Below are 20,805 nucleotides of genomic sequence, written 5' to 3'. Positions count from 1 at the left end.
TGTGCCTTTTCTTAATGCTAAAGAGCCTTCTTCCTTCTATTCAACATGGGAGGCAAAGGTACAAAGATAAATGAAAACGCTTTAGCTGGTCTAGTCGCATTGTACTAGTATGTTCTTAGCATGTTCCTTATAGCAGCAGTAATTGAAGTGTCTTTTTTTTTTTTCTCTCTTGTAGCCTTTGCCAACACTAAATAGGATACCTGGACTAAAAGTTCCAGGCACTGCATTTGCCAATCTCTTGATGGTTCGAGAGTTTCTGCACAATTTTGGTGAAACACTGCATTTTGGTGAGTTGAATCTGTATCTGTGTTTACTAAACGGCATCTGTGAATGAAACACAACAGTTCTCTGCCTAGAGCTTGTGTATGATAAAGTGCTCAAACCTTTAGAATAGCATGACTACCAAAATGCTTGTTACACTTGTGCTTTGCAAATGTTAGAAGGAAAAAGAAAGGGGGGTATGCAATCTACCTTTTGATCTGATTTGATTCGTGCTTACTGTAATGAACTGATACCACTCAGAAGACCTTTCGTTCGTTTTTCTGAACAAGATGCAAGCGCAGCCTTCTGATATCAGAATGTTGAAAAAAATGAAATTCAGCTTCACTGAGGGGGAGGGGATGTGCATACGCAGGGGGGGCCGCACTTGTCGCGCGAACATCGCAGACGCGTGTCACGGGCCGACTCGTGGGACCCGCGGTTAGAGGTTGTGCTTGTCAGCACTTCGAACCTCGTGACGGAGACCATTGCTGGACGACTCTTTGTACTCATGATCGAGCATGACGTACTTTGAAACATTGGGCACCTCGGCCATGCACACCGCGACCGGGCTTACTGCTCGAAGTCGTGGCTAGGCTTAACTCTCGCTAGTTATGGCTTTTTTGCGAAAGCGATGAAGCTGCAATGTGCTCCGTCACAAGCAACGAATCGCATCGCCCGCTGGCTCACCGGTGGAAGCGGCTAGCAGCTTTGCACATCGGCACCCTAAAAGACTAAGCACGCTGCACACTGATTTATCGTCGTTATATTTATTTTCCGGGTGTTCGAATAGTTCGAATAGCAAAATTCCAGTGCGAGTCGAATCGAATAACAAACACGGTTCGAAAAATACTCGAAAGTTCAAATGTTTGTACACTCCTAATTTTCATACATTGAACTCTCGTCAGTTATAAGTTCAGTAAGAAGCTAGCTCTGGGAGTCTCTGGTTCACATTCACACCTCATTTTGCGATGGGCCGTAATGGGGAAAATCACAGTGAGATGCCTCTCTCCTGTCTTCCAATCAGATGTGGACAAGATTCCGAGCTTGAACGCTCTCCAGCTGGGCCTGATCAATCACGACACCAAGTCGGAACAGCAGTTGCTCAATGTAGTGCAGCACCTGCTGACGTGCGCTATTCACGACCCGGGAACACTGCCCTGCAAAGAGGTGCTTACTACATCTCTCTACTTTCCGTCTTGTTCCTTTTGTTGTGCATTGGACTGATTTTCTTTGATGCCACGAGTAGCACAAGGAATGTATAGGTTTTGATCACAATATAAAGAATTCAGTTGCTGTTAAATATCCACATAACAAATAACAGTCAGTAAACCGGAATTTTAGTTCACTGCGGTAAAATTTCAAGTAGACTCCCGTTAAGACGAACTCGAAGGGACCGCGGTCATCTGTTCATCTTATCAGGAGTTCGGCTTATCAGAAGTGCCCCCAAAAAGAGAGATGTAACATGCCAAGTGCATCCAAATATGTTACTTGGAAACACTTAATGGAGTAGACTTACAATGGGGGCAAAAAGACAAGAAAAAGCATTTATTTGGCTCATCTAGATAAAAACTATGCCTTCAAGCAGAGTATTTACACGAATCGTACGAGCACCAGATTTCGTGGGTTCAAAAATGAAAAATTTCATGAAGATACTGCTACCACATTTTAATGATAATACTATAGCACGCTCATATGTTGACGATTACAGAAAAAAGAGAGAGAGAGAGAGAGAGAGAGGAGCACAATTTTCCTTCAAATAATGTAAACTTATTGTCCTGGCAGTTCCTTTTCTTCTGTGAGCCTGCTTTGCTGGTTCTAAGATCACTTTTGGATACGCCTCGGTCGCGTGCTGTTGCCTTGACAAAGTCACGATACGCTGAGTTACTTAAGAAAGTCTGCAAGGTTTTCTTCAACGTCCAGATATTTCTTCGTTTTCGGCCCGTAGTAACTTTTCCTGATCGATGTGCAGCTGAAGATATCCCATTGCGCTACTCACGGTCACAAGCCTCGCACACACGAAAAAGACACGACGCAGCTATATTCAGTGTACAAAATAGCCTTCCCTTGTCGTGCACTTCCATAATCAAAATGGCTCATCACAATTTGCACTTCACTGGGTACAGATACAACGCGCACAGGTCCTACAGGAACCAGGCCGCCATTGTGTGATGGCGATGACAATGAACCTGACCCCTCCAACGGCCGCAAATGTGGTTTCGATTTCGTGCTCCGTTGTAATGCACAGACAATTTTTGTTCCCATGCTTGCTTTTGCTTTATCTTTTGTGTTCTTGTGTTCTTCTGTTCCCCTTTGTACTCCAGCTGGGAAACCGGGAGGGGGAATACAAAAGGGCGCAATGGCTTGGGGGTCCCAGTTGTAAATCCCCCTGCTCTTTATGTTGCTTTCTTTGCTGATAAAGCCCCCCTCCCCCCCCCCCACCCCCGCGCCACAGGCTGGGGGTGAGGGGGATACCGGCTTTATCCTGCAGAGAATCGCCGCGAAAGTTCGTCTTAACAGAAGAATACAGTAGAAGCAAACTTTTTTTTGCATTGAGTCTATGGGAAACCAAACAAATGGTTCTCTGTTGTTCGGCATAAGCGAGAATTCTAGGCTTGTGCGAATATTCGAGCACTTCGAATATTCGAACGAATAATACAATATTCGAATTCGCTTCGATTCGAATTTAAATTATTGAAAATTTCGAAGTATTCGAAATGAACGAATAGGTGTATCCGCTTATAACCCCCCTGTAAAGGTTGTTTCACTGCAGTGGACGGGTGCTATGCCGTGAATACACCTTTCCAGGGAAACTCAGCACTGTCTTCTTGTAACTTTCTGTAAAGATAGTTTCACTGCAGTGGAGGGGTGCTATACCATGAATACACCTTTCCAAGAAAAATCCGCACTGATGCGAAGTCCTACTTCAAGGTTAAGTGAACATATTACCCTCACATCGATTCATCATTTTTTAAATTTAAAAACTTGTTATACCGGCTTATATGCTCCAAGTATAGTAAATTTTAAAACGTAACATATTTTACAAGTTATCATTTGCATTCTACCGAAAGCCAAATCTTGCTATTATTCAAAGTTGCTTCCACTTCCTTTGAACCAAAAAGAATGACATCTGGACATGCCTTGTTACAATTTTAAAATAACATTGTGCAGGTTGGTTGGGTCATGACAAATATGCTAATTTTTCTTTATAATATGTGATATATACTATTCAAATTCGATTCGAAATTATTCGACCAAAATCACTATTCGCTTCGAACCTAAAATTTACTATTCGCACAAGCCTAGAGAATTCGTCTTAACGGGAGTTCACTGTATATTGAAATTTGACCTCTTGTTTAACAATTGCCGTTCATGGTTTTTTTACATGGACAGTTGCGGCCATGTTTTCATGGCTATAACCACTTGGGAGTCGTTTCCACCGCCTTATGTGATAGCATTGGATATCAACGAGTTAATCATAGTTGAATTAAAGAAAAGTGAATCACTAGATAACTTAAGGCTGAGAAATCATTCGTTAAAAACTTTATTGTCAATAATATCATGATCATAGGTTTATTATTAGAAGAGAAACTGAAGGTCAAAGTTGTATCTCTGAATATTGCGCTGAAACCTCAGCTCCTGCATGTCAGTGTAATGTCATGGAATGTGGTCTCTCTCCATATTTTGGCCACCTTGGCTCAGTAAAGTATCCTGAAAACTTGTCGTAGGCTATTATCTGTCTCCCTTCAAACACAGTAGGATTCACTTTTACCATTAATAAATTACGTTGGCCCTAGCAGGTGCCGTCAAAACCTTTGCGGTGAGCTGGTGCGGGAGCTTCGAGGTGGCGTCGCCACCTGTATTTTCTTTTCGTGCATTTTCCGACTCGCCAAGTGTCCATCCCTAGCAGCAAGAGTGGTGGTGTTGGTATTGTGGAAGGGTAATTCGCTCATACAAATGAAATAACTTTATCTCTTTAATGTTCTTTTAACACTCCTTCCTCAACACCATTTCACTGTGTAACTTTTATGAATGGCTTTTACTTCCTCTCATAGAGCTTTTTTTTTTTCTGTTCTCCTTTGCAACTTGAGTGATTTACCTTCCCTATTTCATTCCATGCTTTTTTTTCCTCTCTCATGTTCTCTTTCAGCGTGTGCTAACACACATGCGTAAGGCTATAAATAAGTATCTTTCTTTAGAGAAACGATGCCAGGGCATTGTTTTCAACCTGCTTTGCTCTGTAACTTACAGGCTGTTACCGTCCTTGGGCAGCACGTGAAGGATGCCACAATCACGAACGACACTGTAACGGAGGCCCTACATCTGTACTTCATGGCTCTTGACAAAGAATGTGCCGTAAGTTGGCAGAGATGATCGCAACTGTTCTGACAGTACTGATGGTCACACAACTCGTCTTACGGCTTACGTACTTACAATGTGCATGTAATAACTGTCGTGGTGTGTAGAGTCGACTGGCAATTGCTACAGTGAGGCCCGTGTGTGTACTGTTTATTTAAGCATGCAGAAGCAGATAGAAAGACGGAATGACGGAACATTAGATAATTTGACACAAAGCAGGAAAATAGGTAATTCCTGCAGTATATTGACTTTTTCACACTGTGTTGCTTTGCAAAGTTCACATTTCCTCTTACGATTGAAAACAATATGCATATAAAAAAAATTTATATTTTATCGCACTTATTGTTACGTTAATGTTCTTATTTTTCTGCTGTAAAAAATAATCTGAAAAGCCCTAGAATTTTCAACTTGCCAGCCTGTAAATAATTTAATAACGTGATTACATTACTTAAAAAAAAAAAAGAATTTGCTCGGCTGACAAAGTGACTCAGAGGTGAGGTGTGTGTGTGTCACTGATTCCATTAATTGGGTTTATCCAACTAATATTTCTACCACACAGCCACAGCAGTGTACCCACCTAATATGCTACAGGTTTACTTGAACCAATGCTCTTGGCAAATGTGTATGTTGAAGAGTTACTGATAGTAGACTGCATGTTTGCTTGCTTTCTTCAGATGTACCAGTGGGTAACTGAAAAGCCTTTCCTGGCTCTGAATCCAACACAGAAGTCTGAAATTATGGCCTTTCTGTGCAATGAGCTTCTATGTAGCCGAGCTGTAGTGCGGTGAGTATGGGCAGTGAAGCTTTTGCCATGTAGCCAGTGTGCGTGCCCAATTAAAGTGTCAGGAGCTTATGTTTTGTATCCTTTTGACATGCAGGCAAGTGGACAGTAGCATAGAAACTGTGATCACATTAAGGAAGGACAAGTGGCTTGCCGAAGGTGAACTGCGCAAGTAAGTACACTGGCGCTATTTCTTCAGTCCAGTGTTGTTGTGCTTTTCTTTTCTTTTCTTTCTTCTCTTAACATAAAGGAAAGCAACAAAGTAAGCATTTACATATGAGGGAAAAAAATTGGAAGCTGCAAACATTTGAGTGTGAGCAGTGGTTGGACTTGTTGCCCTTTTGACACTCAGTGTTCCATTACTGCTCCTATCAAATGCTGGCCCTCTGGCAAAATGACCTATTTCAACCTGAAAGGCCCATAGTGATTGTTTCGTGGCAGATGTACGTTTCATGCCTGATGTGTTCAACCTTATTAAAAATGTATTGGGCTAACTGTAACATTCAACCTTCCATTAACAGGCTTAGGAGTACGCAACAGAGCAGGCAACGGAAAGCCATCTTAAAACTGGAATTGGAAAACAATGCTGCAGCAGCAAACACCAGTAGCAGCTCCACCACCACCACCAACAACAACAACAACAACAACAATGCCAGCAACAACACTGCCAACAGCACGGCTGCCACTGAGGTGTGCCCGAACCATGTCACTGCTACAAACGGCTCTGCGACACCCACCAACAAGGACTCTGAGGAGAACAGTGTCAAGGGTGAGACTGCTAGCGAGGCCGGCGACAAGGCAAGCAAAAGTGGCAGAGACGAGGAAGAGGACAATGAGGACCCTGCCAATGACAGCGGCAATGAGAGTGATGACCCTCAGGAGGCTGACAATGCAGAAGAGGAAGAGGTGAGCGAGTGCAGTTGTGACTTGTTCTCAAGTAGAAATCCTTTTAACTTGTGACCACAGAGGCTACGGGTTTACTTTCTTTCACTTCGCCAAAGGCACCCGACTAATGTAGTTCTACTTAGAAGTGTACCTTGGTGATCCATGAGCTCAATTTCGTAACCAAATGCTTTCTTGAAAAGTTTAAGCACAATGTTTCTGGTTCATGAGTGAATCGTAGCAGCTGTCGTTTGTGCACAGTAATTATCGGAAATATGTATGTACAGCCATGACCAAATGTGATGACAAAGAACAACACTGGGGTTCGGGCGGGTGGCCAACAAGGGCAAAACAGACGAAGGCGAAGCAGAATAAGAACAGCCAGCCCAGCGATCAGGCGTTCTCTCTGTTCTAATCATTACAGTACATATGCATGCATGCATGTATGTGTGAGTGTATGCGTAAAAGCATTTTTTTGAGGATTCTAGCATAATGCAGTACGTGAGAACAGCAACAGCATGCATGTGCCACAGAATGAAACTGTGCGACTGCGGTACCAGAGTTTCCCTGCCTTCTATTCGGCAGAGTTGAAACCAGTGTCAGCACACAATGCAGGCATACAGAGAACTTGCGGACACCACTTTCTCATTTACTGCAGAGAAAATGTGCCGTTTGGTGCTGCCATGGATGCTGGATGGTTTATGGATTAAAGCACAGTTAGTCTTGCACCTAGATGTAAACAGTACTCAAAAATATGCAGTGCTGCCCAGTCTTCTTTACACTAGCAAACACTCTTCACATGTAGTGAAGCCAACTTTGAGTCCAAGACACACCATTATAACATGCGGTGCATTCGAAGCTAACAGATGTTTGCTTAAGGGGGCAGTCAAGTGAAACAATGAATCCGTTTAGATTGATGAAGTGTTCTATGAGAACTCAATAAAGTTATTCATCCATCTGTCTCAGAACTCTAATGTTGTTAATTTAACCATCACAAGTTTATTAATAGAGGAGAACAGTGATTCCACTCCTGCGCCAACTGCGCCAAGGTGCGCCAAATTGTATTTACTGCGCCATCCTGATAATATCAACAAAATTTGCGCCAAACTGCGCCAAAGTCTCGGGTTTGGGGGCGTCTATCACTGGCAATCGCACCGCCGGCGCGTCAGAACATGTGCAGCTCGATCTTGGGGCTGCCAAAGTCGCAACCATGGACCAAGAATTATTCCGCTGAATAAATAGCGCTCGCGCGTGCGTTCCGAGTAAGCCACGATGCCACGCACGGTGCCGACGCAGCTTCTGTTCTGCAAGTCAGCTCGACTGCAAAATGCGCTCTCCGCAGAGGCTCGTGACGTCTAGGCCTATCGGTAGCGAGAAAGTGCGACGGCGATTCATCGGCGGACGTCGTCTGTTCCAGAAACGCTGCTGATAGCTCGTTTCAAGCGTCGCACGGCACGTAAGGAAAGCGATGTTCAGTAATAACTGCATGAGTGCCGCTAAAATGTCTGTCACTTCTGTTTCTGGACATCGCGGAATGAAATCTGGGATCGCTCGCAGTAGATATATGGGACAATATCGAATTTTCCTTGCTTCGTGTTTATGGAAGAGCACGCGAATGGTGGAAACGCGTTGACACTTTTCCTCAGATATACTTTATCCATGGATCTTCATCCAGAACAGCTTTTTCGTAATTCCTTCCGCCAGCACGTCCGAGTTTGTAATCACTCTGCGGTAAATACTCCCTAAAAGGCCCTGCCCTTTCGAGCTCACGTGCTAGGGTTCCAATTCGAATTTTTTTGCTTGCTTTTTTAAAAATGTCATCTCATTAGTAAAATCATATCTCCTGGTCGGAGCAGCCGCAAATGCGCAGCTGTCAGTAGCGGGCCCGTCGCCGACGGCCCACAGTGAAGCGGCTTTCGGGGGTCAATAGCTAACGGTTAAAAAAAACTTAGTTTCGCTTAAGAGTGAAGCAATGAATGCGATACCAAAAAATTGTATTGTGAAACGAAGTAAGACTAGCAGCTAACTCTTTTGGATCCGATCTCGCGTAACTCAACAAAACGCTGGTTTAAGGGAATATGGCCCCTCCAGGAACAGAAGCGTTTTCTTGCTCTGAGTCCTCTAAATGCGAAGTAAGCGTTGAGAGCACAGCAAGTTTACAAGCCGTCTCCTGATGCCTCGAAATGGCGCGCGCTCAAGCGACTGCGCACTTCGAACGATGACCCTCCCCCCCCTTCCGCTCCCCTGGCGTCCCTTCATGCTCCTTACGAAAGACGAGCGGGGCGTTTCCTCTCTGTTTGATGAGCAATCGACGGCAGGCCCGCACGCGGGAAGATGTTATCTCATGCGCTGTCCGTGCGACGGACACAGACGGCCGGCTAGTTTAACCTCCGCTTCAGCCGCGTTCGTCGCCAGCGCTCGCGAGTTTTTACCCGCGGCTAGAATGCGCGTGGTGATGTTATTAATTTGGACTTTATACGGAAAATTACGGCAACGGCGACGGCAAAAATCCGCCGAGAGCGTCCATATAATTGCTGTCGCAAGGGTCAATGTACGGGGCAGATTTCGCGCCCCCCCCCCCTCTTAGCTGATTAGGGGGGGGCGCCCCCCCCTGCCCCCCCTGTGCGCATGCCTACGCACCTGAGATGATTTTTTCCATGAGATTTGCAATGAATCGAAATATCTCTAGCCTTCATAAGAGCCCCATAATAATACTCAGGTGCTTCAATGTTAATGCAATATGCTTCTGTATTGCACTCCAGGATGTAAAATTCGTTGCTCCAAAGTGCTCCCAGATGCAAAATTATCTGCTCCAAAGTGCTCCAAGATGAAAATTTTGCTGCTCCAAAGTGCTCCAAAACGGAAATTTTGCTGCTCCAAAAATTGCTCCAAATCAGAAGTCCTCGGTAGCATCACTGGGAGAAAAATCAAGGTCAAAGTGCCATTTTGAAATGTGTGTCTTATTTTGGCGACATTGGCTCGACGAAATTTTCTGAGACTTAGTATGTTAAGAGTGGCCCACTTAGAGGTCGATCTCATTGATTTTTACAGATAGGGAGCTGCTTAGGCCCTAGTAGGCGCTGTCAAAATCTATGACGTCACAACGTTTGGTGTGGGAATTTCAAGGTGGCGCCACTACCTGCATTTTCTTTTTGCGCGTTTTCTCGCTCACCAAGCATGTTCTCGGGGCAGGCATGGTGATTTTGGAATTGTGAAAGAGTCCAATAATAGAAAAATCTTTTTTCTCTATAGTGTCCCTTTAAGGGGAGACCCTGCTTCTGAAACATGTTTCTTGTTTTTGAGCATATCATTATGAAACATGAAACTTTCACAGCTTATGTATTTTTATGTGCTGATTTCAAACATGCAATTATTGTTCTAATACAATATGTAGTTTTGAATCTATTAAATAGTTTTTGTATTGTTAGGAGCAGGCTTTATTTCTAAACTGTGAGAGTTATCAAGCAAAACAGCCTATCACAGTAACTTGGAATGAATACTGTATGCAATAAAACAAGAATGGATGTTCTAGGCCCATTTGAACAAGAGTTATGGTATGTTGAACATTCCCAGCTTGATCCCAGCTTGATCGAGCTCGACATCGCTCACTTGCCAAGTGTTCAACGTACCATAACTTTTGTTCAAATGGGCCTAGAACATCCATTCTTGTTTTATTGCATACAGGATTCATTCCAGCTTATTGTGATATGGTGATTTGCTTTATAACTCTTACAATTCATAAATAAATCTTGCTGCCAACAATATACATGAAATAGTTTATATTTTAATAACAGCATAGTGTACTAGAAAAATAATTGCATATTTGAAATCAGGACATAAAAATACATAAGCTGCAAAAGTTTCATAAAAATGTACTCAAAAACAAAGAAATATGTCTCCAAAGCAGGGTCCCACCCTTAAATAAACCATCTTTCCTTGTGGTATGCTTTGTGACCGCATCTGTACAAATTGTGTGGTTTTGTCTTTGCAGGACAGTGAATTGAGTCTCACTAATGAAGAGCTGGAGAAGAGGATAGAAAAACTTTCAAAGGTTGGGCTTCTGTTCGGTGTTCTGTAGGCATATGAAGTAGCATTAAAGTAATGTAACTAAAGATGTGCAAAACAGTGGCATCAGAGCTGCATAAACACTTGAGAATCATATAAAGGTAGTACACTTCTTGTGGAAATCTAAGAAATTTGAAAAGTTGATTACAAAGTGTGTGAAGTTACCAAGTTTCGAGTTGAAGTACATGTGTGTTATAACTATGAACAGACAACTACTGCATAAGCTTCCCCTCGTTATCAGGATCACACACACTTTAATAGAAAATGGAATGAGTTACAAAAGAGCTCTGTTATCAGTTCATATAGGCAACAAAACAGTACTGATCACAGGGAGCTAAAACCATGAAACACTGAGAGACAGCAACATAAGCGCCGTTTTCGACCTGAAAATAGCTTTCTTGGTGGGCACGTGTCCGTAGGCCTGTTGCAACATTTCATGAACTCCTACATACGCTTGCCAAATTTCACAGTATACCAGAAACTTGGCCTTGATGTTTTAACTGTCAGCCTGTTGCAACAAGCTAACGATATACAGCCAACTGCCAATTTTTCTGACGCCCGATTTTCCAGACATGCTTGAAAATTCGGACGCTTTCGCGGCACCGTCACCAGCCGCATAGACTTCATTGTATTAGAACGTCCAAAATTTCGGACGCTGAAGCTATTCCGCGTCCGATTTTTCGGACTTTCTGCCCAAATTGCAGGTCTGAAAGGCATTATTTGAAGCCCCCACCTCTGCCGCGTCTATTATCTCGTAGGTTCGAACCAGCATTTTCGCGAGTTGATCTGTTTGAGACAGTAGCAGAGTCCGAAAGTCAGCTTTGCCGCAATGCTGAAGCGTTATCGGGTGAAGCAGACCAGAAATTCAAAGGGGCCGCTATTGCGGCGCCGTGCGGCGATGTTACGGATAAGCAGCGGAAATGCACGGAGGCGTGATGGCGGCAGCTGGCAAACGCGCCAGTACGGCTTAATCGCTGACAACCCTTACGATAAGTATCTTCAGTTAACTGCTCGGTAATGCACGTGGCCTAGCGCAGTTGCGTGCGTAGTGCACGCATTTAATAGGCGAGAACCCAAATGCGCCGCGGCGCCATTCCTGCTGCATCTTTGTGCGAGACCGCTAAGTGCACCGCATAGACGCGTTGCCTTCGCGGACGAAACCAGCTCGCCATTGCCGCGCCCGTGTGTGTTCAGGAACAAAGTGCGCATCACGAACCCTTTCATGATAAATGTGTGCGTACGATACAGCAACAGTAAAGTGACGGCGTCAGCTTAGTTGGCGATGTGCACAACCAGAAACGATCGGCTTGACACGGCAGCAAATGCTGCGTATCGGCGGCGATTCGGCGATGTGTGTGCGCATCGTTTACATGCGCACACGCATTGGAGAAAGCCGGACGAGTCGTCCGCTCTTCTGCCACAGTCTGTGTTCCGCGACATCGTTTACAAACGCTTCATCCGAGATAGCCGTAATCTATTCTGCGCTTTGCTGTTATCAGCAGCGCTCATCACGAGATGCAAAAGTGGCGTGGTTCGCGGCAGGTACCGAATGGCGCACACCAAAATGCCTGATAATTGTACTGGGAGGCCTTAAAGCTATTTCGGACGTAGCTGTGGCGATTTGACCACTTGAGCAGAATAAAAAAGCATGAATTTTTTTTTTTTTTCGGACGATTTCGCGGCCCCTAGGGAGTCCGAAAAATTGGCAGTTGACTGTAGGTGCATGTTTGTTTATGCAGCAACAGGCACAGTTCCAGAACAAGGTGGCCAAGGCAAGCAACAGCATTCGGGCTGTGATGCTGGGCCAAGACCGCTTTCGACGCCGCTACTGGCTGTTGCCCGTGGCCGGGGGCATATTTGTGGAGGCCATGGAGTCGTGCGAGCAGGATGGCATGGGGGACTTTGTCGCCACCGACTACATGGCTGATGAGGACGATAGCAGCAGTGAGGACTCTTCGGTTGCCAAGGAGGCCACCTCTGCCAAAGGGGATGCCGCTGTGGTGAAGGAGGAGAAGCAAGATGAAGGGGAAGAGAAGGCAGCAGAGGAGAGCGACAAGCCTCCTCTTGCATCTGTGAAGCAGGAGCCTTCCGATCCAAAAGAGCAGATAGATGACGACATTCCCAAGGTGGTTGCTTCGACGACTGGCGAGGTCAAGGATGAAGTCGAAATGGCAGAGAAGACTGACTCTCCCAACAACAGTGAGGAGCCCGAGAAGACGCAGAAAGAAGCCGAGGCACCCTCGAGCACCGACAAGAAGGGTTCCTCCGCCGCTACCAAAGAAGCTTCCTCTGTCGCGGCTGTGCCAACGTCGGCGGCCAACCTTTCCGCAGTGACGACGTCGGCAACCTCTGTCCCAGTAGTTCCGGTGACCAAGGAAAAGAGCCCGTTGCCAGAGCCAACCCTAGAGCAGAGCTGGATGATGCATTCGCCCTTTTTTGCATCCATCATCGCGGGCAACATGCTGTTCAACAGTGGCACGTTCCCACCGCCGGGTGCAGCCCCACCTTCGTCATCGCCGAGCCCGTCGCCGCAGGTGGGAGCGGCAAGCACGGTGGCTGCGGCCATGGGAAAGGACGGTGCCTCTCCGCTTCTCGGGGGCTTCACCACTCCCCTGTCAGCTGAGCAGATGCTGAAGAACCTGGCTCAGAAAAAGCCCAAGCCATGGTTTAGCCTACTGCCGCGGGTGCCTTGCGATGAAGAGTCCCTGGCAAGGCTGCCTGGCTCAAAGGACATGGATGACGACGACATCGAGGAAGAGGCATCGTCCACTGTAGGCTCTACGATGGGCAGCAGCAGAGTCGTGAGTGTGATAGAAACAGAGGACACTACGAACCAGTATGACAAGCCACAGCCTGTGCCTCCAGGTAAGTGCAGCACATTTTTCTGGCTTCCGTTTTCTAAAAGACCTCTCGCACTTGCTTACTTTGTAGTCAGTAGATTGCTTTGTATGGAAGCAGTATTTGCTGTAGCTGCTAAATATTAAGTATAAAATTGCCACGGTAGCTTAGTGGCAATGGTGTGGTAGCTTAGCAGGTAAGGTCTTGTGCTGCTAAGCTTGAGGATATGGGTTTGATTCCCACTCATGGTGGCTGTGTTTCATTGGGGGCGGTATGCAAAAAGGCTCGTGCACTATGGTTTAGACGCAAATATATTTTTAAAAAATATCTCAGGTGGTGAAAATTAATCCGGTGTCCCCACACTACTGTTTGCCTCACAATCATAAGTAAAACCTCGTTAATTCAGTCACTGGGACTGTGAAAAATCTTTGAATTAAGCGGGTTTTTGAATTAACAAAACATACAAAAAGCAGGATGCAAGGAACTTTGAATTTTTGAAAGTAATCAGAGGTGGTCGTTTCCTGTGCCTACTAGTTTGCGGCTCCAAGGGTTATGTTTTAATACCCGGCCCCAATTTTGCCGCAAATCAAGGGAAACGGTGGGCCTCACTGCTGCCAGCGCAAAAAAGAAGGAAAAAAATAATTGGTCGCGTATCTGCGTACTCCGCTGCAAATGCTGTGTAAAGACGATGGAGGCGCTGCGTGAGATATGGACGCCATCTGGCAGTGGCGTTGGGAAACATGAGCTTGTGCAGAGGGTTTCCTTCCTCCGTTGCAGAGGGCGTTCGTCGGCGCGCATAGGCATTTTCAGCGCAGCTTAAAAAACTGGGGTCTTTAGAATTACGTATCTATGTATTTTCTATTAAAGGAACACACCACCTAATACTTACCTAGTGATGTTGCACCTCAGATATGCGTAATATTTACTTTTTGATCGACAACGTTCATAAGTATGAACAGCCGTACCAGTTCAAGATGGGTGGGCGGTAAGCAAATGGTTCAACTTTGGCTGGGTCGCTGGATCGGGTGACAAACAGAAATACAGACAGACAGACCAGAATTTCTGTGTTCCCCAAGAAAGACTATAGTCTTTAAAAATGGTCTCGTGGTCAACTGAAGTGCACGCCTGCGGAAACGACGTGCTTCACTGCAGCACAGCGGTGACACGCGGGCAGCACGTCACCTGCTCCTCACAGCGTTGGTGCGTCATGATGCGACCATTCGCCCATTCTTTCTGGTAAAATAAAGTCGGAGGTCTGCATACATCACGAATATCGTCAGGCCGTCCTTTATTACCTTTTCTTTTCCCAGAAAGATTGGGTAAATCATGACGTTGCGAGAAGCATGTGACATGCTCCCCACGTATCACCGCTTTGTTGCAGTGAAGCACGTCTTCTTTTCCGCAGGCACACATTTTAGCTGATCACAAGACCGTTTTTTTTTTTTGTTTTTTTTTTTTCCTCACTAGCAGCAGTGAGGCTGGGGTGCTTCACTTGTCACTCATTATAGTATCGCTGCATTGAATTGCCTTGTAGCTCGTAAGGGCCGTCGTTTACGCATATGTGTGGCGAAATCTGCATGGGGAATTGGCACATCGCACTCAAAGCTTTCGAATTAACCGGGCTAGTGCTGACTGCCGCTTCAAATTATCCACTCAGATTTACATTGCAAAATACAGGACTGCAGAAATCGTTCAAATTAAGTGGGATTTCGAAATAACAGAGTTCGAATTAATGAGGTTTTACTGTATGTTAGTCTTGGTCTGTAAAACTTCAGATTCAAATTTTGAACACTCATATACATTGTGTTTAGTTTTATCATTTGCAAAGGATAAATATGTTTCACTAACTACAACATTTATCTTGTGTCATGTATATATTTGTATTATGATTTCTATCGTATGACTGATGCTTAACCAAAGGGCGATTGAAAAATATGGTGTCCTGTTATGCAGAGTATTTGCGAGGCTGGTGGCGCATCACCGATTCTGCCCAGCTGAGAACCTTGATGGGCGCTTTACACAGCAATGGAATTCGGGAGAAGGCTCTCTTGAAACAGCTGGAAAAGAACTTCAACTATGGAACTGTCACCTGCATACCGAACAGTCAGCAGGGTATGTGCACCTCAGCTTACCATAAGCGTGTGTTCATTACTGCCAGAGAAATGCATGCTCCTACATTATGCGGCTAAGCCACGGTACTGCATTGAAGCATGGGAGTTCTTGGTTCAAACTTGAGGTGGTGTGGATTTTTGAAAATTCAGATTCGACGCCCAACGACTTGTTTCATTTAATTTTGTTCATGTTGCACTTATAATAATCAGAATTTAAATGCAGCTCTAATTTAATTTGTACATTTATGTATTAGTGCTGTCAGTCATGTTTTTCTTTGATGTATGTTGCCTAAAAACCTGGCACTAGTGCTTAGTTCTTTAATGCTTAAGAACAAAGCATTACTAACAATTTTAAATGGGCAGCTCTGTACTGCAAATGTTTTTCTATTTTATTGGCTTGTAATTTTGCGGATGCACACCTCAAAACTGTTGCTAATCTTATTTTCAACCAAATACCAATGTGTGGAGCGCTCACCAGCTTGAATTCCAGCTTACCTAAATTCGTGAAAAAAAAAAACTAGGGTTGGGCAAATATTCGGACGTTTCGAATATTCGAACGAATGTTAAAGTATTCTAATTCGCTTCGATACGAATTTATATTATTCAAAATTTCAAAGTATTCGAAATGAACGAATATATGTTTTTGACCGCACATAACCCCCTGTAAAGGTGGTTTCGCTGCTGCGAAGCCACACTTCAAGGTTAAGTGTACATATTTAAAATTTAACAGCGTGTTATGTGGGCTTATATGCACTAAGTATAGTAATTTTTCAAATTGTAACGTATTGTACCACTTATAACTTGCACCCTACTGCTATTCAAATTTTGATACCATTCAAGGTTTCTTCCACTTCATTTCAAACCAATAAAGTGACATTCACTCATACCTAGTTCCAATCCTTAAAAATATTGGGCAAGGGTCATGAAGAAAATACTCACTTTTTCTTAATAATATGTAGTGAGTACTATTCGAACTATTCGATTTGAAATTATTCCACCAAATCACTGTTCGCTTCGGATTCGCTTCGAACTTCAAATTTGCTATTCGCCCATCCCCCCCAAAAAAAAACACATGCTCTTTGTGTCTGCATCACTGTTTTCAATAATTACATCATTCTTCATTGAAAAAGATGAGTGTATTAACATATCAAGGGATGTTGAGGATGTATATTAACATAATGTGGGTGTTGGTCTAGAAATAGTTCGTCGCAGCAGACAGGCAAACCTATGGACGAGTGCGAGTGTTCTCAAAAACACCACCTATCATCATCTTACTCTTTCATGAGCCAGCGGAGCAGATGGGATTTGCCTTCAGTACAATTTATCTAATTCATTTAGATGTATGATTACGTTGTGTCTAATTAGTGGACAGGTGACAATAACAGTTGCTCTCCGAGACCATCTTGTATGCGAAAATGTGTCCCTAATTTTTTTGTGCTCACAACAGAACCGACCTTGCGTTCAGCCTCTAAATGGGGGCTAGCTGTCCATTCCTATGAGATAGTACGTGGACTGAGAGGCCTCACTTTCTCGTGCAGATGTTGGCCTCGAGATCACAGACCTCGACCGGGAAGTGTCCGAGAAGCATGGCGGTGCCCCGCCTCCCGACTACGAAGACCAATGGTCCTTTGATGTTGCCCTGCGGGTGGATTTAGCCATGTTGGCCCAGGTGGAGGCACTGGAGCAGAGGCTCTTTGGTGCCTGCATGGAGGTCAAGGTATGTCGCTCGTCCCTACTGGTTGGTTGGAAAAAAAGAGCTGCGGTATCGCCACTTGAACTGCACATCTGAGTTTTACTCCTATTTAATGCCCAAGTATTGGAGGCATAAATTTGAGCGTAAGGCATGCAAATGTTGTTCGTCCGCTATATCTGTGCCCCATAACGTTAAGAAAAAGCATACAAAAATACAAATAATGTGAAAAAAGGTTATGTAAGTGCTGCAATATACCACGTCATCATTTGTGATTTTACTTTTTGGCTTCCCAATATATATATATGTTGTGGCACTGTTGGGCTTAGTCACCATTGTTCTTTGTTAAAGGGACATTAAAGGCAAATATTAATCCATCATTGTAGCCTAAATTATTTGCCTTTAGTGCCCCATTGAAGCTCCTTATCTTAGTTGTTGCAATTGTTAGTTGAAATGTCACTTGAGAAATTTTGTTTACGGTTCTATTTTTATTTTGCAGCACTGGCGACCCCCACCAAAGGTATCAGACGACCTATCAATACAGTACCGTCCATCCTGCGTGCTGCTTAACAAAAAACTCCTCGCGACATCTGATGACGACGATGAGGAAGACTCTAGCGCATCTCAGGCATCTGGTGCACCATCACCCGATGATGACAAGGGCAAAACCCGGGACAAAGACGGGGCCGATGCTACTGAGGAGGTGAACGACAGTCAAGCAGATGCCGACGTCACTATAGACGACACAGATGCCTTGCCGTCATCACCGGATCATAAAGATGCATCAATGAACGACGTTACTGCAAAGTCCCCAGCAGCCGAGGACAGCTCAAAGCAGCCCAGCCCCGCTCCTGAGGATAATTATGTGAATCCCGTCGAAGTGGCCAAAGAACGGCTACTGGGCGTTGAGGCAGGCATTGAGAGGAGGTATCTGCGTCCACCACTTGGGACAAGGTAAGAATGCTTTTATCACATTTCTTGTCGTGCAGTAGTGACGGTTAAGAAACAAACATAGCTTTTACTTCATTACTGGTCATGCAGTAGTGATGGTGAAGAAGCAGACGTAACCGATACTGGATGAAATGCTTTATTGGGCGAACTTGTGCCCACTAAAAGACTCAAGGTGCACGCAACACTCACTGTACAATGATAACTGCGAGTGCAGACGTCTGGTCATCGGTAATCTAATCGTCAGTGGAATGTGTCTTTTGTAGATTAGTGATCGAGCCTTCCAGTGTTATGGCTGGCGCTCGCGCACGCTCCTGAACAAACTTCACCACTTGCATCCTGCACGTGATCTTAACAGAACATTCTGAAACAATCACAAAACTTCTCAAACGTTGTGTCGTACGCACAGTTGTACAAACATTTTTTTATGGGCGAAACCCGATCACATAAAATAAAGAAGTAAGCACGCGTGGCAATATGCACTTGCAGTTCGAAAAAGTGCCATTTTTAATTACTGAATATAAGAGCTCGAAACCCATTTTACACATCACTTGCAGATTCCAGATCCCACACGCACTTTCTTAGCTAGCGCTTAATCTGTTTCCAGTGTTTTAGTGACTGGCTTGATGTGCAAATATTTATTCTGTTTCAATACAGATGTGCAAATAATTGAAATGATCACGAATTAGATTTGGCATTCTGATAACATAGATATTTATTCTGCTGCAGTTAAATGCGGCAGTGTTTTGCTGGCCTTGTTCATGAGGACCCATAAAATGGTTCGTGTACAGTCGACGTCCGATTTCCCGGACGCTCAAGGGACCGCGAAAACGTCCGGAAAATAGGGCAGTCCGGAAAAACGAATGCACGTGAAAACGCACATTTTTGGTAGGTATTTTTCGCTGACGGAGAGGGTCACAGCCGGAGTACAAGATTCCCATAGCAATTCAGCCAATGCATTGTTTAGGTGGCTCTGAAAAGAGCCGTTTATAAAAAAAAAATACGACTTGGCCGGCACTACCTCATAGGTCAGCACTTGGGCGCAAAGAAGTCGCTTATTTTCTTTTGCACGGTCCGCTTGCCCGCGATTATGTCTGCCTCAATTTCAGTCAACGTCATGTTGCCGCTGTACACCAATGACAGTGTCATCAGTGCTCGCGTCAACTCCGTGTTCGTTGGCTGTGTAGGAGCTGGCTCTTCGTTCTCGGTGTCGGCATCGGAATCCTCCATAACTTGATGAATGATTTCGTCATCGGTCAACTCCGCACATAGCTCGAGGTCTTTGTCAGCGTCGGCGAAGCCCTCAAGGGTTATCTCGGCTGGAATCAACACGCCGCCAGCGCGCAGATCGTCGAAGGCAACGTCCGCGGATGGCAGTTCGTCATCGTGAGCCTACGAGGTGGCTTTGTGCGCTTCGAAGGCGCGGACAAAGACGAAGGAGCAGTCGGTGCCATTGCTGTAAACGGCGAATCCGCTCGACGAAAAGCGCAGCACGAAACAGCTAGGAACTCGGTGGATGCTGAAGGTCGGGAAACGTGATCACTGAAGGTAGCGCGCAGCAGCAAACGATCAACCGCAGACACGACCGCAGAGCTGGCACAGCTGACAAAACAACACGTGAACGAACACAGTGAGGTTTGGCTTGGCTAAGCTATGGCTGGCAACGGATTGACACGTGCGGTTTCGAGGTTACGGCAGCCGCGGCGCGGTGCGGCGTTGCTGCTGATGCGCGGGTTCAAGGATATGAAAATGAAAACAACCAAAATGGCGGCGTCGGTGGTGACTTTGGGTCGGCGGTGAACAGTAAAAAGTCCGGGAAATCGGATGGCGAAGGCTATAAGCGTCCGGAATTTCGGACTTTTTAATACATTGATTCTACGGGGAACTTGACGGTGCCACACATGAGTCCGGGAAATCAGGCATGTCCGGAATTTCGGGCGTCCGGGAAATCGGACGTCGACTGTACTGAGTGCGACCATTTCAGGGTCGCACTCAGTACAGTACTTTTTCGCCATATGCGACCCCCCAGGGTTGATTTTTTTATTACTGATTTAAATTCTTCAGACGAATCTATTTCAGAAAAAAATTGCTGTAATTTTTTTAGGGTGACCATAAAGTGACAAAAAAATCATTTGTGTTGTTACAGACACATGGTTAATTCATGAGTAATAGCAAGATAAATTCTAAAAAAAGCTTATATACGACTGTTAAATGATGTGTTGCAATAAACATAGCTCACAGACGTACAAAAATAAGTGCACAAAGTGCTGTCAAATATATCACAGAGGGAGAAAAGTCACCTTTGATCTAGTCAGCATAGTCTCACTGCGCACGCTTTTGAGATGTCACTCATTCATCAACATCTGACGGGCTGACATCCAGTGAATCAAGATTCTGATTCTGCAGTCGAACTGTGACTCAGGGGAATCGCCGCTTGACTCACTTACAGCAGTGCAACTGGCGTGCACTTAGATAGCGCAAGTTAACTACGCGAGTGAATGCACTGAAGAAAATTGTGTGGTAGTGCGCGCGTCCGGAAAGCAAAAACAAATTAGAAACCTATAATAATCCTCCATCTTATCGCCAACGAGATGGGAGCGGATATTGTGAGTCCCCAAAACAGGAAACGCAACAACAGCGGCATCGTTTGTGTATGTCAGCGCCTGCACGGAAACAGGTGTAATCATGCCCCAGGCAGCAATAAACGAGAGAATAGCAAAGCGGTCACCCTTTAAGACCAGATAGTCATCAGTTTTGCAGGCGCAAGAAGCGGGAACCACCCAAAGGATGAAACCGAAAAAGCTGCCATGTACGACTGGATGCGCAAGCGATAGCTGGAGCACTGCCGTAGTAAAGCACTAAAAAAAAACGTA

General features: G+C 44.9%; 1 protein-coding gene across 1 annotated transcript in view; it reads left to right on the top strand.

Annotated features, from left to right (window-relative positions):
- LOC119393548 (bromodomain adjacent to zinc finger domain protein 2B) overlaps window positions 1-20,805 on the top strand; it is a gene marked incomplete in the record, with an annotated part of 76,497 nt that overhangs the window by 35,209 nt on the left and 20,483 nt on the right. The window contains 11 exon segments of the mRNA XM_037660635.2: window positions 176-287; window positions 1,286-1,428; window positions 4,510-4,614; window positions 5,292-5,401; window positions 5,496-5,570; window positions 5,920-6,304; window positions 10,272-10,331; window positions 12,085-13,210; window positions 15,137-15,295; window positions 16,833-17,011; window positions 17,484-17,938. Coding sequence (XP_037516563.1) covers window positions 176-287; window positions 1,286-1,428; window positions 4,510-4,614; window positions 5,292-5,401; window positions 5,496-5,570; window positions 5,920-6,304; window positions 10,272-10,331; window positions 12,085-13,210; window positions 15,137-15,295; window positions 16,833-17,011; window positions 17,484-17,938 — 2,909 coding nt within the window.

The sequence above is a fragment of the Rhipicephalus sanguineus genome, chromosome 5, assembly GCF_013339695.2.
Source record: "Rhipicephalus sanguineus isolate Rsan-2018 chromosome 5, BIME_Rsan_1.4, whole genome shotgun sequence".
Lineage (NCBI taxonomy): Eukaryota > Metazoa > Arthropoda > Arachnida > Ixodida > Ixodidae > Rhipicephalus > Rhipicephalus sanguineus.
Note: the sequence above shows the minus strand (reverse complement) of the source record. Positions and strands in the feature narration are given on the sequence as shown.